Below are 18,366 nucleotides of genomic sequence, written 5' to 3' on the forward strand. Positions count from 1 at the left end.
TATCACACTGGGGTACAGTACTGCTGGGTACAGGTCCATCACTGTATAACACTGGGGTACAGTACTGCTGGGTACAGGTCCATCACTGTATAACACTGGGGTACAGTACTGGTGGGTACAGGTCTGTCAATGTATAACACTGGGGTACAGTACTGGTGGGTGCAGGTCTCTCAGTGTATAAGTTCAGATCTCACCAGAGCAGCTGGTGAAATTTAAATTCAATTAATAAAATAATTGTTAGGAATAATAAAAGGCTAATCTGATTAATGGTGACTGTGAAACTACCGGATTTTAAAAAAACCCATCTGGTTTACTAATGTCCTCACCCAACCTGGCCTATGTGTAACTCCAGACTCTCAGCCATGTGGTTGACTCTCAACTGCCCTCTTAAATGGCCTAGCAAGCCACTCAGTTGCATCAAACCACTACAGAAAAGTGGCATAACAGAACTGTGGGTGTACTACAGCACATGGACAGCAGCGGTTCAAGAAGCGGCTAACCACCACCTTCTCGAGGATAATTGGGGATAAGCCTTGCCAGTGATGCTCACATCCCATGAATGAATAAATGTAAAACATTTTTTTTATCTTCTTTCATAAATTGTTGAATCATTGGTTTTCAGCTGTAAAGAAAGGACTTGTGCTATATACGTTTTCACAGCATCAGGATGTCTTAAAGTGCTTTACAGCCAATGAAGTATTTTTGATCTGTGGTCGCTATTGTAATGGAGGGAAGTGTTGCTAATTAATAGTCATGAGGGTGTCTCTTAGCAAGCTACCAGTACAGACTGACAAAGGTGAAGTCGTGAATTCTACATCTTTAATCCAAGTAAGTAGTACAGCAGAATATCTGGGTCACAGCTGAGTTATTTAAACCATTTGGATCAACTCTTTGATTTGTGACTTCCATTGAAACCAAGGTGGAAAAAGGTCTTTATACAAAATTGGAATGCCTGCAGCTTATTTTGAAGTGAAAAAGAACTCTGTTCCTGGAATAGAATGACCTGATCAGCAAACTGAGTGATTTGTTAATTGGAGCTGTCCTCTTCTCTCAGTGTTGTCGAATTATTTGTCATTAACTGCCTTTATGTCCCTAGAGGCTTTCCCAAGTTGCCCTCTCTTTATTTCCATTCCCCATCCTTCCATAAACTTTCTCTATATGGAGCAAAGAATTAATGTTGACAGTCCACTTGTTGATCAGGAGCAGGTTTTATTGAGACTTGCATCCCTTTCTCCACTCTTTGCTGCAAGGCTTCCAGGTCTCCTTTACAGTATTGCACATTTGCCAAGGGATGTACTTTAATACAAATATTCAGCTTCACAAACAAGAAATGCTGGAAATACTCATCAGGTCTGGTAGCATCTGTGAAGAGAGAAGCAGAGTTAACGTTTCAGGTCAGTGACCCTTCATCAGAACTGGCAGATATTAGAAATGTAAAAGGTTTTAAGCAAGTAAAGCGGGGGTGGGGCAAGAGATAACAAAAGAGAAGGTGTTGATAGGACAAGGTCACAGAGAATAACTGACCAGAAGGTCATGAAGCAAAGGCTAATGGTGTGCTGAAAGACAAAGCATTAGTACAGAGAGGGTGTTAATGGACAGAAAACCGAGCAGCCTAGTCCCAAGCACAAACATGAAAAAAAAAATTGGGTAGGCACAGTAGAAACAAACTAAAATAAAATAAACACATAAAATCGAAAAAATAACTAAAAAAAAATAAAAAGGGGGGGTGTCCGTCATGCTCTGAAATTATTGAACTCTATGTTCAGTCCGGCAGGCTGTAGTGTGCCTAAACGGTAAATGAGATGCTGTTCCTCGAGCTTGCGTTGATGTTCACTGGAACACTGCAGCAATCCCAGGACAGAGATGTGAGCATGAGAGCAGGGGCGAGTGTTGAAATGGCCAGCAACCAGAAGCTCGGGATCATACTTTTGGACTGAGTGGAGGTGTTCCGCAAAATGGTCACCCAGTCTGGGTTTGGTCTCCCCAATGTAGAGGAGACTGCATTGTGAGCAGCAAATACAGTATACTAAATTGAAAAAAGTACAAGTAAATCGCTGCTTCACCTGAAAGGAGTGTTTGGGGCCTTGGATAGAGAGGCGGTAAATGGGCAGGTATTACACTTCCTGCAATTGCAGGGGAAGGTGGTGGGGGTAATGGAGGAGTGGACCATGGTGTCGTGGAGGGAATGATCCCTTCGGAATGCTGACTGGAAGGGAGGGGAAGATGTGCTTGGTTGTGGCATCACGCTGGAGGTGGCGGAAATGGTGGAGGATGATCCTTTTGGATGTGGAGGCTGGTGGGGTGGAAAATGAGGACAAGGGGGAACCCTGTCGCAGTTCTGGGAGGGAGGGTATGGGGACACTGCCACTTCTTTTCCAGGAATGCCTACCTTGAAGATGTTCTGCTCTTCTCTCTGACAGGATTTCCGTTTGTCTCCTTTACCTTGTTCACCCTCATTGCTTTCTATTTCCCACCTGATGTTTGATAAAGTGTCCACCAAAACTCGTTTTCACAGCCACATCTCCTTCCTCAGTGGCTGTCTCCGGCTCCGACTTATTCCACGTGGATTCCAACTGCAGTTTCACCCATCATGTTTTGAATCCACCCAGGATTACAGATATCTCCGAGAAATACAACATTCCTCAGACTGCTGTTCTTGCCGCACCCTGAGATCCACACTGAGTGCCATGCGCCGCCATATGTACGCACTGCCTCACCTTATCTCAAAGCTGTTCTACTCCGCAGTTTCATTTCATCCTTCGTCTTCTTTGATGCATTAACAAAAAACTTTTTTTCTTCCTTTTTGAAGTGTTAAGGAATGCAAACTCCAGCAGCTGATGGGGACTAATGCCTCTCCAGATCCTTCTTCCCCATCACTTCCCTCTAACCAGCAGACCCATTCACCCACCTCTAGCATTCTGCATCTACCTGGACCCCTCCCTCTGGCCTCTTACCCACTCGTGATCTTTTCATGGAAAACTGTCGGCGAGATGTCGGCCACCTCAATTTCTCTGCCCCGCTCTGAACTTGTCACACTCCATTCTCTCAGGTCTAACCCTGACGTTGTCATCAAACCTGCAAACAAGGGTGGTGCTGTTGTCTGGCGTACCAACCTCTACCTTGCAGATGCTGAACACCACTCTCTGACACTTCCTCGTACCTCCCCCTGGACCATGACCCCACCGTCGAACATCAAGTGACTGTCCACAGGACTGTCACTGACCTCATCTCCTCTGGGGATCTTCCCTCTACAGCTTCCAACCTCATAGTTTCACAACCCCAGACAGCCCGCTTCTACCTCCTTCCCAAAATCCACAAACAGGACTGTCCTGGCAGACCCATTGTTTCAGTCTGTTCCTGCCCCACTGAACTTATTTCTTCCTATCTTGACTCTTATCTTTTCTCCCCTGGTCCAGTCCCTTCCCACCTACATCTGTGACTCTTCTGACACCCTACGTCATTTTGACAATTTCCAGTTTCCTGGACCCAACCGCCGCCTCTTCACTATGGACGTCCAATCTCGCCACACCTCCATCCCCCACCAGGACGGTTTGAGGGCTCTCGCTTCTTCTTTGAACAGAGGCCCAACCAGTCCCCATCCACCACCACCCGCCTCCACCTGGCTGAACTTGTTCTCACATTGAACAACTTCTCCTTCAACTCCATTCACTTCCTTCAAGTAAAAGGTGTTGCTATGGGTACCTGCATGGGTCCTGGTTAGGCCTATCTATTTGTGGGATATATCGAACATTCCTTATTCCAGTCCTATTCAGGCCCCCTCCCCCAACACTCTTTCTGGGTACATTGATGATTGTATCAGTGCCGTTTCCTACTCCCGTCCGGAACTGGAAAACTTTATCAACTTTGCTTCTAATTTCCACCTTTCTCTCACCTTTACATGGTCCATCTCCGACACTTCCCTTCCCTTTCTCGACTTCTCTGTCTCCATCTTTGGGGATAGGCTGTCTACTAATATTTATTATAAGCCCACCAACTCCCACAGCTACCTAGACTACACTTCTTCACACCCTACCTCCTGTAAGGACTCCATTCCATTTTCCCAGTTTCTCCGTCTCTGATGGAGAATTTAGTATAGTGTATTTGCTGCTCACAATGCAGTCTCCTCTACAGTCGGGAGACCAAACGCAGACTGGGTGACCGTTTTGCGGAACACCTCCGCTCAGTCCAAAAGCATGACCCCGAGCTTCCGGGGTTGCTGTCCTGGAATTGCTGCAGTGTTCCAGTGAACACCAACGCAAGCTCGAGTAACAGTACCTCATTTACCGATTAGGCACGCTATAGCCTGCCGGACTGAACATAGAGTTCAGTAATTTCAGAGCATGACGGGTCCCACTTTTTAATTTTAATTTTTTGTTATTTATTCTTTTTTAAGTGTTTTATTTTAGTTTGTTTCTACTGTGCCTACCCACTTTTTTTTTCCATGTTTGTGCTTGGGGCCAGGCTGCTCAGTTTTCTGTCCATTAACACCCTTTCTGTACTGATGCTTTGTCTTTCAGCACACCATTAACGCACTATATTGCCTTTGCTCCATGACCTTCTGGTCAGTTATTCTCTATGACCTTGTCCGATTAGCTCCTTTTTTGTTATCTCTTGCCCCACCCCTGCCTTACTTGCTTAAAACCTTTCACATTTCTAATATCTGCCAGTTCTAATGAAGGGTCACTGACCTGAAGCGTTAACTCTGCTTCTCTCTTCACAGATGCTGCCAGACCTGCTGAGTATTGCTAGCATTTCTTGTTTGTGTTTCAGATTTCCAGCATCTGCAGTATTTTGCTTTTATTGCAAACCTTCAGCTTGTCTGGGTAACTGTCCGGCTGCTGCTATACACAGACATTTGTGTCCCCTGCATAAAGTGAAGAATTTATTTATTTATTTTGAGATACAGCACTGAAACAGGCCCTTTGGCCCACCGAGTCTGTGCCGACCAACAACCACCCATTTATACTAATCCTACATTAATCCCATATTCCCTACCACATCCCCTCAATTCCCCTACCACCTACCTACGCTAGGGGCAATTTACAATGGCCAATTTACCTATCAACCTGCAAGTCTTTGGCTGTGGGAGGAAACCGGAGCACCCGGCGAAAACCCACGCAGTCATGGGAGAACTTACAAACTCCGCACAGGCAGTGCCCAGAATCGAACCCCGGTTGCTGGAGCTGTGAGGCTGTGGTGCTAACCACTGCACCACTGTGCTGCCCCATCCTTAATATCTTTATATTGCAGCTGTGGGAATAGGCAAAATGATTTGGTTTCCATTTAATCATTTGTTAATATGTTGGCTCAGAATACCAGTTTTAAAAGGCATCAAAATCTATGTAAGGATAAGTAAGTATCACAGTGAAGGAGGAAGAGCTATTGCTGTTTTTGCTAACTGTGTATTAATTTAAACAAATTCAATTTCTCAGTTGCATTTTATATTGGTGATTGTATTAATGAGCTGTACAGTTTGGTTGAAGTAAAAGATTACTTTAATTATTCTCTATATACCATTGGTAAGCCGGGCAGTCCATCTGGGAAATTGCTTTGGATACTTTGCGATTTTAATCTGTACCATGTGACTTCTCTTCTCAAGTACCCAATCATCATATTTCCTTGCCTCGGTAGCTTCTGTTCCTGCACATAAGTGATTGTCATTCAAATTTACATCCATTGTAAAAATGCCTTTTTCAACTATCTGTTGGCAATTGATGCCAGTCATAGCTTCTCTGAATTTCTAACCGAAATTAATTGATACAAAGGAAGCCTGGGGGTGGGGGAGAGAGTTCAACAGCTTGTTAAAAATGCTATTAAAACCAGGAAGTTTAGAAATTAATTTTGGTATGAATAGATGATTACTTAATGCATTCATGACCTTTCACTTTTTATTTTAAAAAAGGCATTAACCCATCTGAAATAAGCAGGTTAGCGCCTAGAGTAAAATACCAGGAGAGGAATGTCATAGGACTGCAAGGCCTGGCCAGTATTTATCCCTCAATCAACATCATAAACAGATTATCTGGTCATTATCACATTGCAGTTTGTGGCAGTTCCTGTGTGCAAATTGGCTGCTGCGTTTCCGACATTACAGTAGTAACTACATTTCAAAAGTACTTCATTGGCTGTAAAGCACTTTGGTCATGAGAGGTGCTCTATAAATGCAAGTTGTCTTCATTAAGAGTTGATCTATCACCAACAATTTCTATAATTGCTTATAAGCCACTGTACACTTGTGGGCAAGGCAGAGACTTCTGGTCTTGCTGAATATGTTCTGCCTTTGTGACTGCCCTTGACATCAAGGCATCATTTGACAGACAGTGTGTCACCAAAGAGCCTGAATAAAATTGGTCAATGGGCTGAGGACTCTGCCTGTGAGGATCAGGGGAAACTCTCCAGTGGCTGGAATTATACCTGTTACAAGGGAAGATGGCTGTGGTCATTGGAAACTGATCTTCGAGCCCCTGGACATGGCTGTTAACATTCCTCAGGGCAGTGTCGTAGTCTTAACTATCTTCAGTTGTTTTCGTTAATGACCTTCCCTCCATCCTAAGGTCTGAAGATTCACCTGTGGATTGCATTGTTCAGCTGCACTCAATTCCTTAGATAATGGAACAGTCCACGCCTGCTTGCAACAAGACCTGGACAACATCCAGGCTTGGGCTAAGAGCTGATTTAACATTTTTGCCACACAAGTGTCAGGCAGTGACCATTTTCAAGTGAAAGCATAACTACCTGTGATTAACATTTAACGCAACTACCACTGCAGAGTGTTCCCCTCCACTTTTCAATATGTTGAAGGTCACCATTGAACTATACCAGCTACCTGCGTGCTGTGGCTGGGGTTACTGTAGCGAGTGGCTCACCTCCTGATTTCCCAAAGCATCTTCACCACCCTACAATTCACAAGTCAGTAGTGCGATGTAATACTTCCTATTTGTCAGATGGGTGCAGCTCCAACAGTGCTCAAGAAGGCTGAACGCTATCCAGGGCAAAGCAGTCCGCTTGATTGGCACCCTCTCCACAGGCTTGAATATCCACTCCCTACGCCAGCGCCATACCATGGCTACAGTATGTACCATCTGTCGGATGCACTACAGTAATTCGCCAAGACTTCTTTAGCAGCACAACCCAAACCCATGACCTCCACTGACTAGAAGGACAAGGGCAATAAGTGCATGGAAGCGCCATCACCTCCAAGTTCCAATCCAAATTGCACAGCATCCTGAGTTATACATATATTGCCATTCATTCATTTTTGTTGGATTAGAATCCTGGAACTCCCTACTGAACAACATTTTTGGAGCCTTCACCACATGGACTGCAGAGATTCAGGAAGGCCCATCACCACCATCTCGAGGGCAACAAGGGAGTGATCATAAATGCCAGCCTAGCCAGCATCCCAAGAATGAGCTTAAACAAAAAAAGTACACTTTTTACCACCATGAGGGAAAAACCACATAGCTATTTCAGGTTCACATCAGCCAAAATATCAAAGCTTGCATTTTGGTTGATAGAAAATAAACTATAAAGGACGACTTTAACTTTTCATAACTTGTATATTGACTTTAGAGTGAGTTTTTTTTTTTCCTGATCAAGGTAAGGGGAGTTTCATGCTGATAAGGGAATTAGAGTCATAGTTATACAGCACAGAAACAGGCCCTTTTGGCCCAACGTGTCTGTGCCAGCCATCCAGCACCCAACTATTCTAATCCCATATTCCTGCACTTGGCCCGTAGCCTTGTATGTTATGGCGTTTCAAGTGCTCATCTAAATACTACTTAAATGTTGTGAGGGTTCCTGCCTCCACCACCTCTTCAGGCAGTGCGTTCCAGATTCCAACCATCCTCTGGGTGAAAAATGTTTTCCTCAAATCCCCCCCCCTAAACCTCCTGCCCCTTACCCTAAATCTATGCCCCCTGGTTCTTGACCCCTCTGCTAAGGGAAAAAGTTTCTTCCTTTCTAACCTATCAATTCCCCTCATAATCTTGTACACCAAAATCATGTCCCTCCTCAGCCTTCTCTGCTCCAATGAAAACAACATTAGCCTTTTCAGTCTCTGCATAGCTGAAATGGTCCAGCCCAGGCAACATCCTGTTGCAGATTTTTTAGCTCGTGGGTGTACCATCCCACATTTTCCAAACCCTTGTGGCCTCAAGGTCATCTGTATAACATTATTTTTCTTACTGATGGTTGAAACTGCCACAGGCAATAGAATTGGACCCCAAACACCTTACATCACCATTAAAACTATATTACTTTAAATTAATTGTTCCTTTTAGTCATTAGTTTCAGATTATACAGACACTTTAAATACATTTCCTTTTGGTTAGTTACAAAGAATTGCTAAGGTGCAAGCGTTCTGCTCATGCCCTATTTGCATAATCTATTTGCATAATCAAACCTTATATAAATTTTAACAAAACACATGTGTTTGCAATGTTGCCTCGGGGGTGATGGGGAGCAGGAAGGAAGATGGGGTGCCATATTAGCATTTGAAAATTAGGTCCTATGCTTTGAGGACTTTCTGGATCAGCTATAAATTAACTCAACAATAAATAATGTATTGTGTATTGCAGGACAATAATATGCAAATCAATAATGGAAACATTTTAATGAATTCTAACAAATAAATATCAAACATAGCAACATAAAACATTTACACATAAACCAGTGTAACACTGGAAAAAGTAGCATCAGTATTTTTAATAATTGCACATTTATTCTGGATTTATTTTGAGCCCCTCATTGTTGCAGTTAAACCTTCTGCACATAGTAAAAGTCCCTGATAGGTTTTAAAGGAATGCTGGGTATTCAGTAGCACCATGGAATTCTGACTGGCTTATCTTGGGCACCACTTGGTAACATTGGCTAGGATGACCAGTTGAGTAAACCAGCTGCTGCTGTCACTTAGTTATGTTGGAAAGCTTCCTATTATGTTAAAATGTTAACATCTGTTGATCAGGAAGTTTTCCCTCGGAATCTTTAAGGTAAGTTAGTCAATGGATGATTCTGGGCACCCTTGAATTTAAGCTGTGAGGAAATGTTAAGCAAGCTTTACTTACTGAAAGAAGGGACTTAATGATCTAATTGAAGCTTTCAAGATTTTGAAGAGAATTGATGTAAATAAGGTGCTTAAATATAAGGGACACAGGTGAAACATTGGGAAGGTAGGATTAAGAAGGATAGTCAAATGGATTTTTTTCACTCAAAGATTGAGTAAATTTTGAGATTGGATGCATTTCTGAACAGAAAAATGAGGGATCTAGTGAGAAAGCAGGTAGGTATAATAGTTGAAAAATTGATAGTTTGTTGGCCTAATGCTTTTTTCTTTGCTAAAATTCTTTTATTTCCTTTCTTGACAGCAAGTTTAGCCATGCAGTTACACCACTTTTAGAAGTGGATTTTCGTATTTCATGGCATGGTATCACTAGTGAATAAGGTGGGACAAGAGACTCAAAATTCCACAGATGGTGATCCTGACCATTACACTGGGATTGTGGATAATGGTTTTCACCAACACTGATCCCAGCTGGAATTTGCAGAGTCAGTGGGAGGGCACCTCATTTGCATGGCATTACTTGAGCTGCATCTTTGGTGCCTGCCTGTCCCATGCCAGTGGAAAATCAACCATCTGTGCCCCAGCCATCACTTGTCTTGTAAGGGAAAGACAGATATTCTGCCTGTTAAGGCCACCAAGAAATTCTTGGAGACTTGAGTTAACCGGTCTCCTCGGTTTCTTAGCAGTTTCAGATGGTCTCCTACTGAAATTACGACTGGAGAGCATTAGAACCTCAGTGAAATCTCAGGGCTACGGTTTTCCTTTTACTTAAACTCATTTTTAATTTTCTCAGTTTATCCCATCTAAAAGGTAGTGGTTTGATCCAGGGTATGTATGGTCTTGTGGGCAGTACTATTCCTCAGGTATTTCACTGAGGCAGCCATTATTCTTGTGTGCATTTGAAAAGTGTCAGCTCAAAGCTGCTGTTAGCTTGTATTCTGGGACACAGATGTCTGTGAGCTGGCTCCTTGAGTTCACACTAATTTTGGTTACTTTATCCTAGCAACAGAATCGTAGGCCCAATATTTCAATTTAGATTTTTCTACCAGGATGAGGGAACTGCATTTAGTAGCTTTAAACTCCAGGTGACAGCTTACAGCATCCAAATTAAAACAGCACTAGCTTAAAACCAGCGCCACTTTTTACTCACAAGGGATCCACGGTATACATTTAAAGCAGGAATTGCTGAGTAATTATTAAAAGTGAACCCTGTCATTGTTTTAACTTCTCTTGTCCCTCCACAGCTGAAGTCTGCTCACTTCACATATGCAAGGATTCAAGCTGGATATTGTACTTGTCTGTATGGCTGTTAAACATGATGTGGATTTACCCACTGAGCCATTGGGGTACTTTGGTTTTTGCTAAGTTTTATGGTCTAAAATAGAAAATAAATTCTCTACACAGCTAAAATTGATTATGTTTAAGGCTGTTCTACTTGTGAACTCCAGTTCCCTGAAAAAAACATGTGCAACTTGATTGTGTAATTTAGACCTCGCATCTAAAGTCACTTGTTTGTGGGAATGAGTGAATTGAACACATCTCCTCCATTCTGTCCTCTGATCTTGCCAAGATACATATGTGTTTGCAGCCGAGAGGGCATTGTTGATTAAATTTGGTCCCAAGGCACCGTCATCGTTGCTATGGAATCGCTGTACTCTTGTGGTGCTATTCACTGGTGTTCTAGTGCATGGCACCATTACATCAGCTCCATGGCCAAACTTTTATTACTTGTGGTGGAGTTCAAGTGAACATTATGAAATAGTGTACACATGCTAGGTTATATAGAAGTTCATTGTATCTTTGAAATGTAGCATCTTGAACTATTTGAACTTGTAACAGCACTTATGCTGATGGACTTTACTCATTTGCGTATGTTTGAACGTCATTGTACCCCTTGCAAAACTCTGGAGAATTACCAGACAAATTATTGATCAATATGCAATCAATACTTTACTGGCTAGTGTGTATCACTGAATCAGATATGTTTAGTGCAATATAAAACAAAGTATTGAATTTTGCAGCCAGTTTGTCTTGAGTACGTTGTAGATATTTTTCAGAAAGCTAGTTGAAAATTCTTAGTTACTGATCCTCAGCAAGACTTAACTTGCATAACTATATTAGGTATGTAGATCTGCTTCGTGATTGGTGAGAATGCAGGGCGTCTTGACACTGCGTAGACAGGAAGGGCAGGGGAAACTGATCTCTGCTATAAAAGTGACGTAGCTGACTTCCAGTAATGTGATTCTCAGTCAGCCGGCATTTCAGCACTGCCTCAGTGCAATCATTTTAATTTATTTATTTTATGCATCTGAATTTGTAAAGAATCATTTATTTTTTTCTGTCAAAAAGTCAGTATGTTGTGCCTATCGTTAAATGTACCAGTGCTGGACACTTTGGCACGGGAATTTGAATACTTTGAATCAGGACGGCTGCCTGCTGAGCTAAAATCTTTGTTCAGGCTCAGCCTTTTCATCCCTTCGCAAGAGTTATCAACTTATCGCCAGTGGAGACAGGTAAATCAAAATGCTATCTGAGTTGATTCAGGTTTGTCAGTACATTATAATTTCACATGTTCTGGAGAATTTTAAGTTTTGAGTCCTGTGCTATTTGATGGCTACTCGGAAGATACTTCCTTATATTGCTACATGTTCAACATTTCAACAATACTGGGCTGCCTACTGAATGACTGACTGCACTAACTGTGGAAGTAGGATAGGCTGAGTCTCCTGCATACAAGCTCCTGTTAATGTCACCACTTTTATGCCAGATACTGGAAGCTGACTGACAATATCACAGCAAAGACATTTCCTTTCTTAACTAAGAGCAAAATACTACAGATGTTGGAACTCTGAAATGAGAACAGAAAGTGCCGGAAATACTCTGGTCTAGCAGCATCTGTGTAGAGAGAAACAGAGTTAACGTTTCAGGTCTGTGACCTTTTATCAGAACTGGTAAAAGTTAGAAATATAACAGTCTTTGAGCAAGTGAAAGCAGGGAAGACTAACAAGAAGGAAGGACTGTGATAGGACTGAGGGGCGAAGTGATTAAATGACAGGTGTGATGGAACAGAATGCAAATGGAGTACAAAATAGTGTAGTGAAAGACAAAGCACGAATCCAGAGAGAGTGCTAATGGCAGAATAATGAACTGCTCCGTACAAAAGCAAAAACATGAAAAATAAGTTAGAGACTATCACATGGTTAAAAAATAAATAAATAACATATATCAAAAAATAAAAATAATGGGGCACATGGTCTGATATTATTGAACTCAATGTTGAGTCCAGTAGGATGTCGACTGCCTAATTGGAAGATGAGGTGCTGTTCCTAGAGCTTGCATTGATGTTCACTGGATCACTGCAGCTGGACGAGGACAGAAATGTGAGCATGGGAACAAGGTAGTGAATTAAAATGACAAGCACTCAGAAGCTCGGGATTATGCTTGCGGACCGAACAGAGGTGTTCTACAAAGGGGTCACCCAGTCTGTGCTTGATCTCCCCAGTGTAGATGAGATCACGCTGTGATCAGCGAATACAGTATACTAAATTGAAAGAAATACAAGTAGATCGCTGCTTTACCTGGAAGGAGTGTCCAGAGCCTTGAATGGTGAGGAGAAAGGAGGTAAAAAGTCAAGTGTTACACCTGTAATGGAAGAGGATGATCCTTTGGATGCGGAGGCAGGTGGGGTGGAAAGTGAGGACAAGGGGTCCTGTCACAGTTCTGGGAGGGAGGGGGAGAGGTGAGGGCAGAAGTGTGGGAAATGGGTCAGACACAGTCAAAGGCCCTGTCAACCTCTGGGTAGGGGGGTCCTCGCTTGAGGAAAAAGGAGACGCTGTTGTGGAAGGTTGCATCATCAGAACAGATGCGTTGGAGACGGAGAAACTGGGAAAATGGAGTGGCTTCCTTACAGGAAGCAGAGAGTGAGCAAGTGTAATCAAGGTAGCCGGTAGGCTTATAATAAATACTAATGGACAGCCTATTCCCAGAGATGGAGACAGAGAAATCGAGGAAGGAAAGGAAAGTGTTGGAGATGGACCATGTGAAGGTGAGAGAAGGGTGGAAATTGGAAGCAAAGTTGATGAAGTTTTCCAGTTCGGGGCAAGAGCAGGAAGCGACACCGATACAATCAGCAATGTACTGGAAAAACAGTTGGGAAAGGGGGCCTGAGTAGAACTGGAACAAGGAATGTTCAACAAATCCCACAAAAAGACAGGCATAGCTAGGACCCATGTGAGCACCCATAGCAACACGTTTTATTTCCTTTCTTTTCTCTTTCCACAGCAGCACAACTCAAAAATGAGAAATCTGAGGGGCGATCAGTCTTACAATGTTCAGTTCACAATATAGTGCATTAATGTACTCGTGTCCTGTTTCCTTTTGTGGCTAAAAGAATTTGGTGTTTCTGTTATGTTGCAATATTGCAAACCAGTTGGATTTTGCATATTTTATTCAGGATTACTTTGTGGCTAAAGTAATGCTGGAAATTTGAAAATGAGAAAAAAACATAAATATTGAAAAGGCACAGCAGTCTCCCACAGCAAGTTAACTTTGCAGGTGGAACCTTGCCTCAGCAGAACTGTACCACCTGAGACATTGGGATAAATAGGCACAGGGGAAAATTGATGAGTTTGAATCCCAGCTGAATTCTGTGACAAAGTTCACAAACTAAAATATTTTTTAGTTCTGTTCTGGAACATGATCATAAAATTAAACTGCAAATGGATTTCCATAATTAAGGAACTGCTAATGTGAGGAGCATTGCAGCATCCTAAATCGGATTATGACAGAAGTTTAACAATGTGTGTCAGGCAGTCCAGCTGAATTTGGGAGAATGCTGCTACCGCAAACCAGTGAAATCTTTTCCATCATTTCTTCTTGTGTTATCCTTGGGGCACATGCTTTGAGCAATGCTATAAGGAGCTTCCTATCCAAGACTTAATTCACTGCTAAGGATTTCCGAGTGGCCATAATATCAGAGTTTGGATTGCTCTTGCATTATGGGGGTTCCTATTATTTCATCATTTTCTGAACAAGATTTTTAATAAATGGTTAGTATTTTGAAGTTTTCATTTGCTAAAGGTACACCGATGTTTTCCAATGCATGCACTGGCCCAGGCTTCTTATAACCATTCACATGCTACTTCTTTAGAAGGCTTGCAATGAAATAGCTTATAATTGAACCATTGAGATTGAACCTGCTTTCACCACATCAGCAGTACTACAGATTGCAGGGTTTTACCTGGCACTGCTAGTAGATATTGATAGTTAAGCTAGTAACTTGATGAGAAACATTTTAGAGAAACAGTCCTCTCTTTCCACACTGTCCTGTGCTGTTTACTGATCAAGAAGACAGGCAAGCAACCCTTGCAGGGTATGTTTCATTTGCTCCAGTGAAATACTTGGTGGTTTGTGCTCAGCACGTTGCCTGAGTAGTTGAAATTTGAGTTCACTGAGAATAAAATGGAGAACTCTTTCCTACTAATCCCACTGCACATAAAATGTGAGATTACACAATCCTCGAGTCCAAGGTGACTAAACCACCTCCAGTATATATGTCTTTATTCAACAAGTAACTACAAAACCTTAATTATAGTGTATCCCACATCAGCCATGCCTCAGTTATTGAAGTAAACATAGATGCTGCTTGGGTTGCAGAGTGCTGAGATAGCTCTGCTTGCCATCAGCTGACATAGCATTCAACTCAATGAGGAACTGATCGCCCCCACTGCATCCAAAAATTTTGTTGGAGCTTGACCTTTGGTATCAGGTGCTGTGTAATCACAACCCTAACTCCATTTAAAAGTCATGCTGCAAAGTACATCTTGATAAAATGTGTATTTGAGGGTGGGGAGGGAATAAAACCTCAAGATTCTTGAAATTTTATGGTCCAGAAGGCAGCTATTTAACTTGTACTGTGTCACCTGTGGAAGAACTATTAACTTAGTCCTATGCTTTTTGTTCAGTGTAGTACTAGGCAGTTATATATTGTGACAAAACTTAAAAGTATCAATGGAATGCTTACCCATAGCATTTTAGTGTCTTCCCTTAAAAGAAAATCAGTTCAAATGTATGTTGCACTAGATGCATGCATAAATGGCTTGGGTATGAGGTAACCAGATTCCATAATGGTGATCTTAGCAATGTTGAAAAAGGTCAGCTTGTTGCAATTTCTTTTATATTAAAAAAAATTGCTCAGATCGACCACCAATGTCAAGTTAAGTCTGTAACTCCTTCAATGCAAATAATTGTTCAGGCATGGGTAGAATCTGCATTTAATGAAGATGACACTGAATATCTTTTATGTTCTAAGCATAGATAGATGCTATTTCTATAGTCTGTGTGATGGACTAGTAGTTTTAATTTGTCTGTTATCAAGATGAATCATAGGAAAGCCTGTGATATATGGTATTTGTGGAATAGTACTTTACAAATATGCTCGTACAAAAGAAAATGCTTAGTATTACAGAAACCTGACAAATCTGTAAAATAGGTGTTGAACAAAAACTATAATGAAAGTGATCACACAAATCCCTTTGTATATGACTTTTTAAGGGACATTGTTTAGTCAGAAAGGGCTCTAAAATGTCAGTTGTCAGTTCTCCGCTTCAAGATTGAATTGCCCACACAAAAGACATAGGGATGTGATTGGTTTTCTTAAAAAACTGGTTTCACACCACCACATTCTTCTATTGTTTGTAAAATAAAATGTTTCTATTGTCTTTTTAAAACCAGAAAGTTGTAAAAGCTGGTGACAAAGACTGTGACGGCCAACTGGATTTCGAAGAATTTGTTCATTATTTAAAAGATCATGAGAAGAAACTGCAACTGGTTTTCAAAAGCTTGGATAGAAAAAATGATGGTAAGAACTAAGTTGTTACGTGTGCAGTTTAGCAATCTAAAGATGCACACAATTAAGTGAATTACAAATTCTAGTTTAAGTCTTGAACAATACAACGCAATATTGTCAAGTTCGGCTTGTAGCATGATGTGATGTCTTTACGGCCTAGCAAGAAATATAATTGCAGAATGTGCATGAAGAATCTTTCTTAATTTTTCAGGTAAAATTGATGCACAAGAAATCATGCAATCACTGTGTGACCTTGGAGTGCACATTTCAGAGCAACAGGCAGAAAAGATCCTGAAACGGTGAGTCATCTTACTTAGATAAGCATTCACTTTTTTAGTCATTCGTTATAAATGTCCTGCACTATTACCAATTGTGAAATTTTCCTTTTGAATTTTCCTGTCCCTTCTGGTTTTTAATTGCACAAAAATTCCTTAATGTAGAGTTTATTTCCTCCTCTTCCAAGCTGTGGTTATACATGAGATCTTGCCAAGATGGAGGTACATGAGAACAGTCTTTCACCCTTTTATTTTTCATCCATTTGGCTTATGACCTTCAGTTAGTGCCTCCCCATACATTAAGACTAAAAATGGAACTTTGTAAAATTGGCATCAAACTTGAATCCCTCCACTCAGCTGCTAGTACTCAAGTACAAAGTGCTACGATGCAACCTCCAATAGATTTGTGTTCTAATTTCTCCCAACTCTTCTCTTGGAAATCTTTTGATCTTGCAATTATGCTGTGGCATGCTAACATACAAATGCTGATGCATTTGTCTGAAACTACTTTTCTGCATTTATTCTAAACTAATTAGTATTCCTACAAAAGTAACAGTGGAATTTCAAACATATTCATTTTCATAAGCTCGTATCTCATGCTTGCCTTAAAAATCTTTGACAGGACTGACCAACTTGTTTAAATGAATACTCTGAACTCCATTTATTTATGTTGCCTAGCGTAATGAAAATGTGTAGTAATTTTTTTCCAAAGCAAATGTACTGCAGATTCATGTCACCTGCCCCTGAGACTGCATCTTCTACAAGGCACTTATAAACTTGTAGTTGGATGACGTCCTTAAAGCGGCTTGAGAAAATTGTCTCGTAACTCTGCAAAATACAAGTCTGTGCAGCTGATATTGTGGGGAAGTGACAAAAGAACTTTAAAAACTGAATTTCTGTGTTTTTTAAAAAAGAAAATCAGGATAGTGGTTTATAGTGGGGGTGGGGGGGTGTGAGGAGGTACAGCAAAGTGTGTCTGTGCTCTCTGTTAAATGTACAAAATGTTTTATCTGTGCTGTTTTCTACATCTTTTGCTTTCTGTCTTCAGAATTTGGAGAGGGCACCTCTGGGGCCCTATTGTATAGTAAGTACCAGTGTATGCCTGCCTACTTCTCTATCTGCACTCCTTCATAGAAGTTGATAAACACACATTCCGTTTCCATCTTGTGCAGCTTCACCCTTCCCTGATTTGTAAAATGGGTTTGAATAAATGTCCCTGCACAAACTCATGAGCCTATAATGCTAGTCAGTCACATGCTGAACAACCTTCCTCTCCTAACCCTGCAACAATTAGCTTATAATATAAGAAATTCTAGTGTTTAAAGTATTGGATTCTATCATGTGTATATAGATCAAAATGTTGCATTAAATAGTAGAGATTGAACATGCAGCAACCACAATTTAACTTTGCATTTTTTTGTCGTCTTTTTAACAGCATGGATAAAAATGGAACAATGACAATTGACTGGAATGAGTGGCGAGATTATCATCTTCTACATCCGGCAGACAACATTCCTGAAATAATCTTGTACTGGAAGCACTCCACAGTAAGTCCAGCACATAATGTATTGAGAATGACTACCTAGCTGTAGCTTAAATTTTTGTCAGCTGATTATACCCTTGATCCAGTGTCTTGTTTTTGACTTATGCACATGTGGCACAAGTCTATATAATAAAATTAATAAGATAATCAGTGGCTAATAACAAACATTTAATAAGAAATATGCCTATTAATGTTCAAGACTAACTCATTCTTGCTGATCAATTGTCCGCCTGTAACTCGTTATTGCATTGGAACAGAAACTTATGCCATATTTGACCTTTTGTGTAAGAACATTCTGGAAAGCATTTGGTATGATACGAAACCTATTTAAGTCATTGGTTAGGCAAAAGTTGGAATAGCTTATATTTACTTTAGGAAAAACGTTATTGCAGAAAAGATGCACAAGAGATTCATTAAGATGATCCCAGCCACGAGACCGGGGACAGGCACCAACATGTTGCACCAAGGATGTTTGACAAAATTATTGACTCAGCCATGGACATGGGGGAAATTAATTTGTATCTAAAGTCGACAGCTAACCAAATGCCATCCACATGCAGTCCGATTTAAAATGCATTTCTCCCTATTCAGTCAGTACCTGGCATTATTTTTGCTTGCACAAGTAGTCAATGTCTGCCCG

The 18,366-nt window shown here is 41.2% G+C and overlaps 2 protein-coding genes across 5 annotated transcripts in view; one reads left to right on the forward strand and one right to left on the reverse strand.

The window, feature by feature from the left end:
• dpm2 (dolichyl-phosphate mannosyltransferase subunit 2, regulatory) overlaps nt 1-7,355 on the reverse strand; it is a 195,590-nt gene extending 188,235 nt beyond the window's left edge. Inside the window, exon 1 of the mRNA XM_068012171.1 lies at nt 7,352-7,355. Coding sequence (XP_067868272.1) covers nt 7,352-7,354 — 3 coding nt within the window. The 5' untranslated portion in view covers nt 7,355. The remainder of the gene's footprint in view (nt 1-7,351) is intronic.
• The window catches only part of slc25a25b (solute carrier family 25 member 25b), a 49,485-nt gene that overhangs the window by 16,671 nt on the left and 14,448 nt on the right, over nt 1-18,366 (forward strand). Inside the window, exons 1-5 of one of the 4 annotated variants that reach the window (XM_068012167.1) lie at nt 11,079-11,574; nt 15,794-15,920; nt 16,120-16,207; nt 17,232-17,267; nt 17,619-17,730. In XM_068012167.1, coding sequence (XP_067868268.1) covers nt 11,416-11,574; nt 15,794-15,920; nt 16,120-16,207; nt 17,232-17,267; nt 17,619-17,730 — 522 coding nt within the window. In that variant the 5' untranslated portion in view covers nt 11,079-11,415. Of the gene's footprint in view, nt 1-11,078; nt 11,575-15,793; nt 15,921-16,119; nt 16,208-17,231; nt 17,268-17,618; nt 17,731-18,366 lie in introns of those variants that run through there. The other 3 variants (XM_068012165.1, XM_068012168.1, XM_068012166.1) reach the window with 3 other exon arrangements.

Source organism: Heterodontus francisci, chromosome 32 (assembly GCF_036365525.1).
Source record: "Heterodontus francisci isolate sHetFra1 chromosome 32, sHetFra1.hap1, whole genome shotgun sequence".
Lineage (NCBI taxonomy): Eukaryota > Metazoa > Chordata > Chondrichthyes > Heterodontiformes > Heterodontidae > Heterodontus > Heterodontus francisci.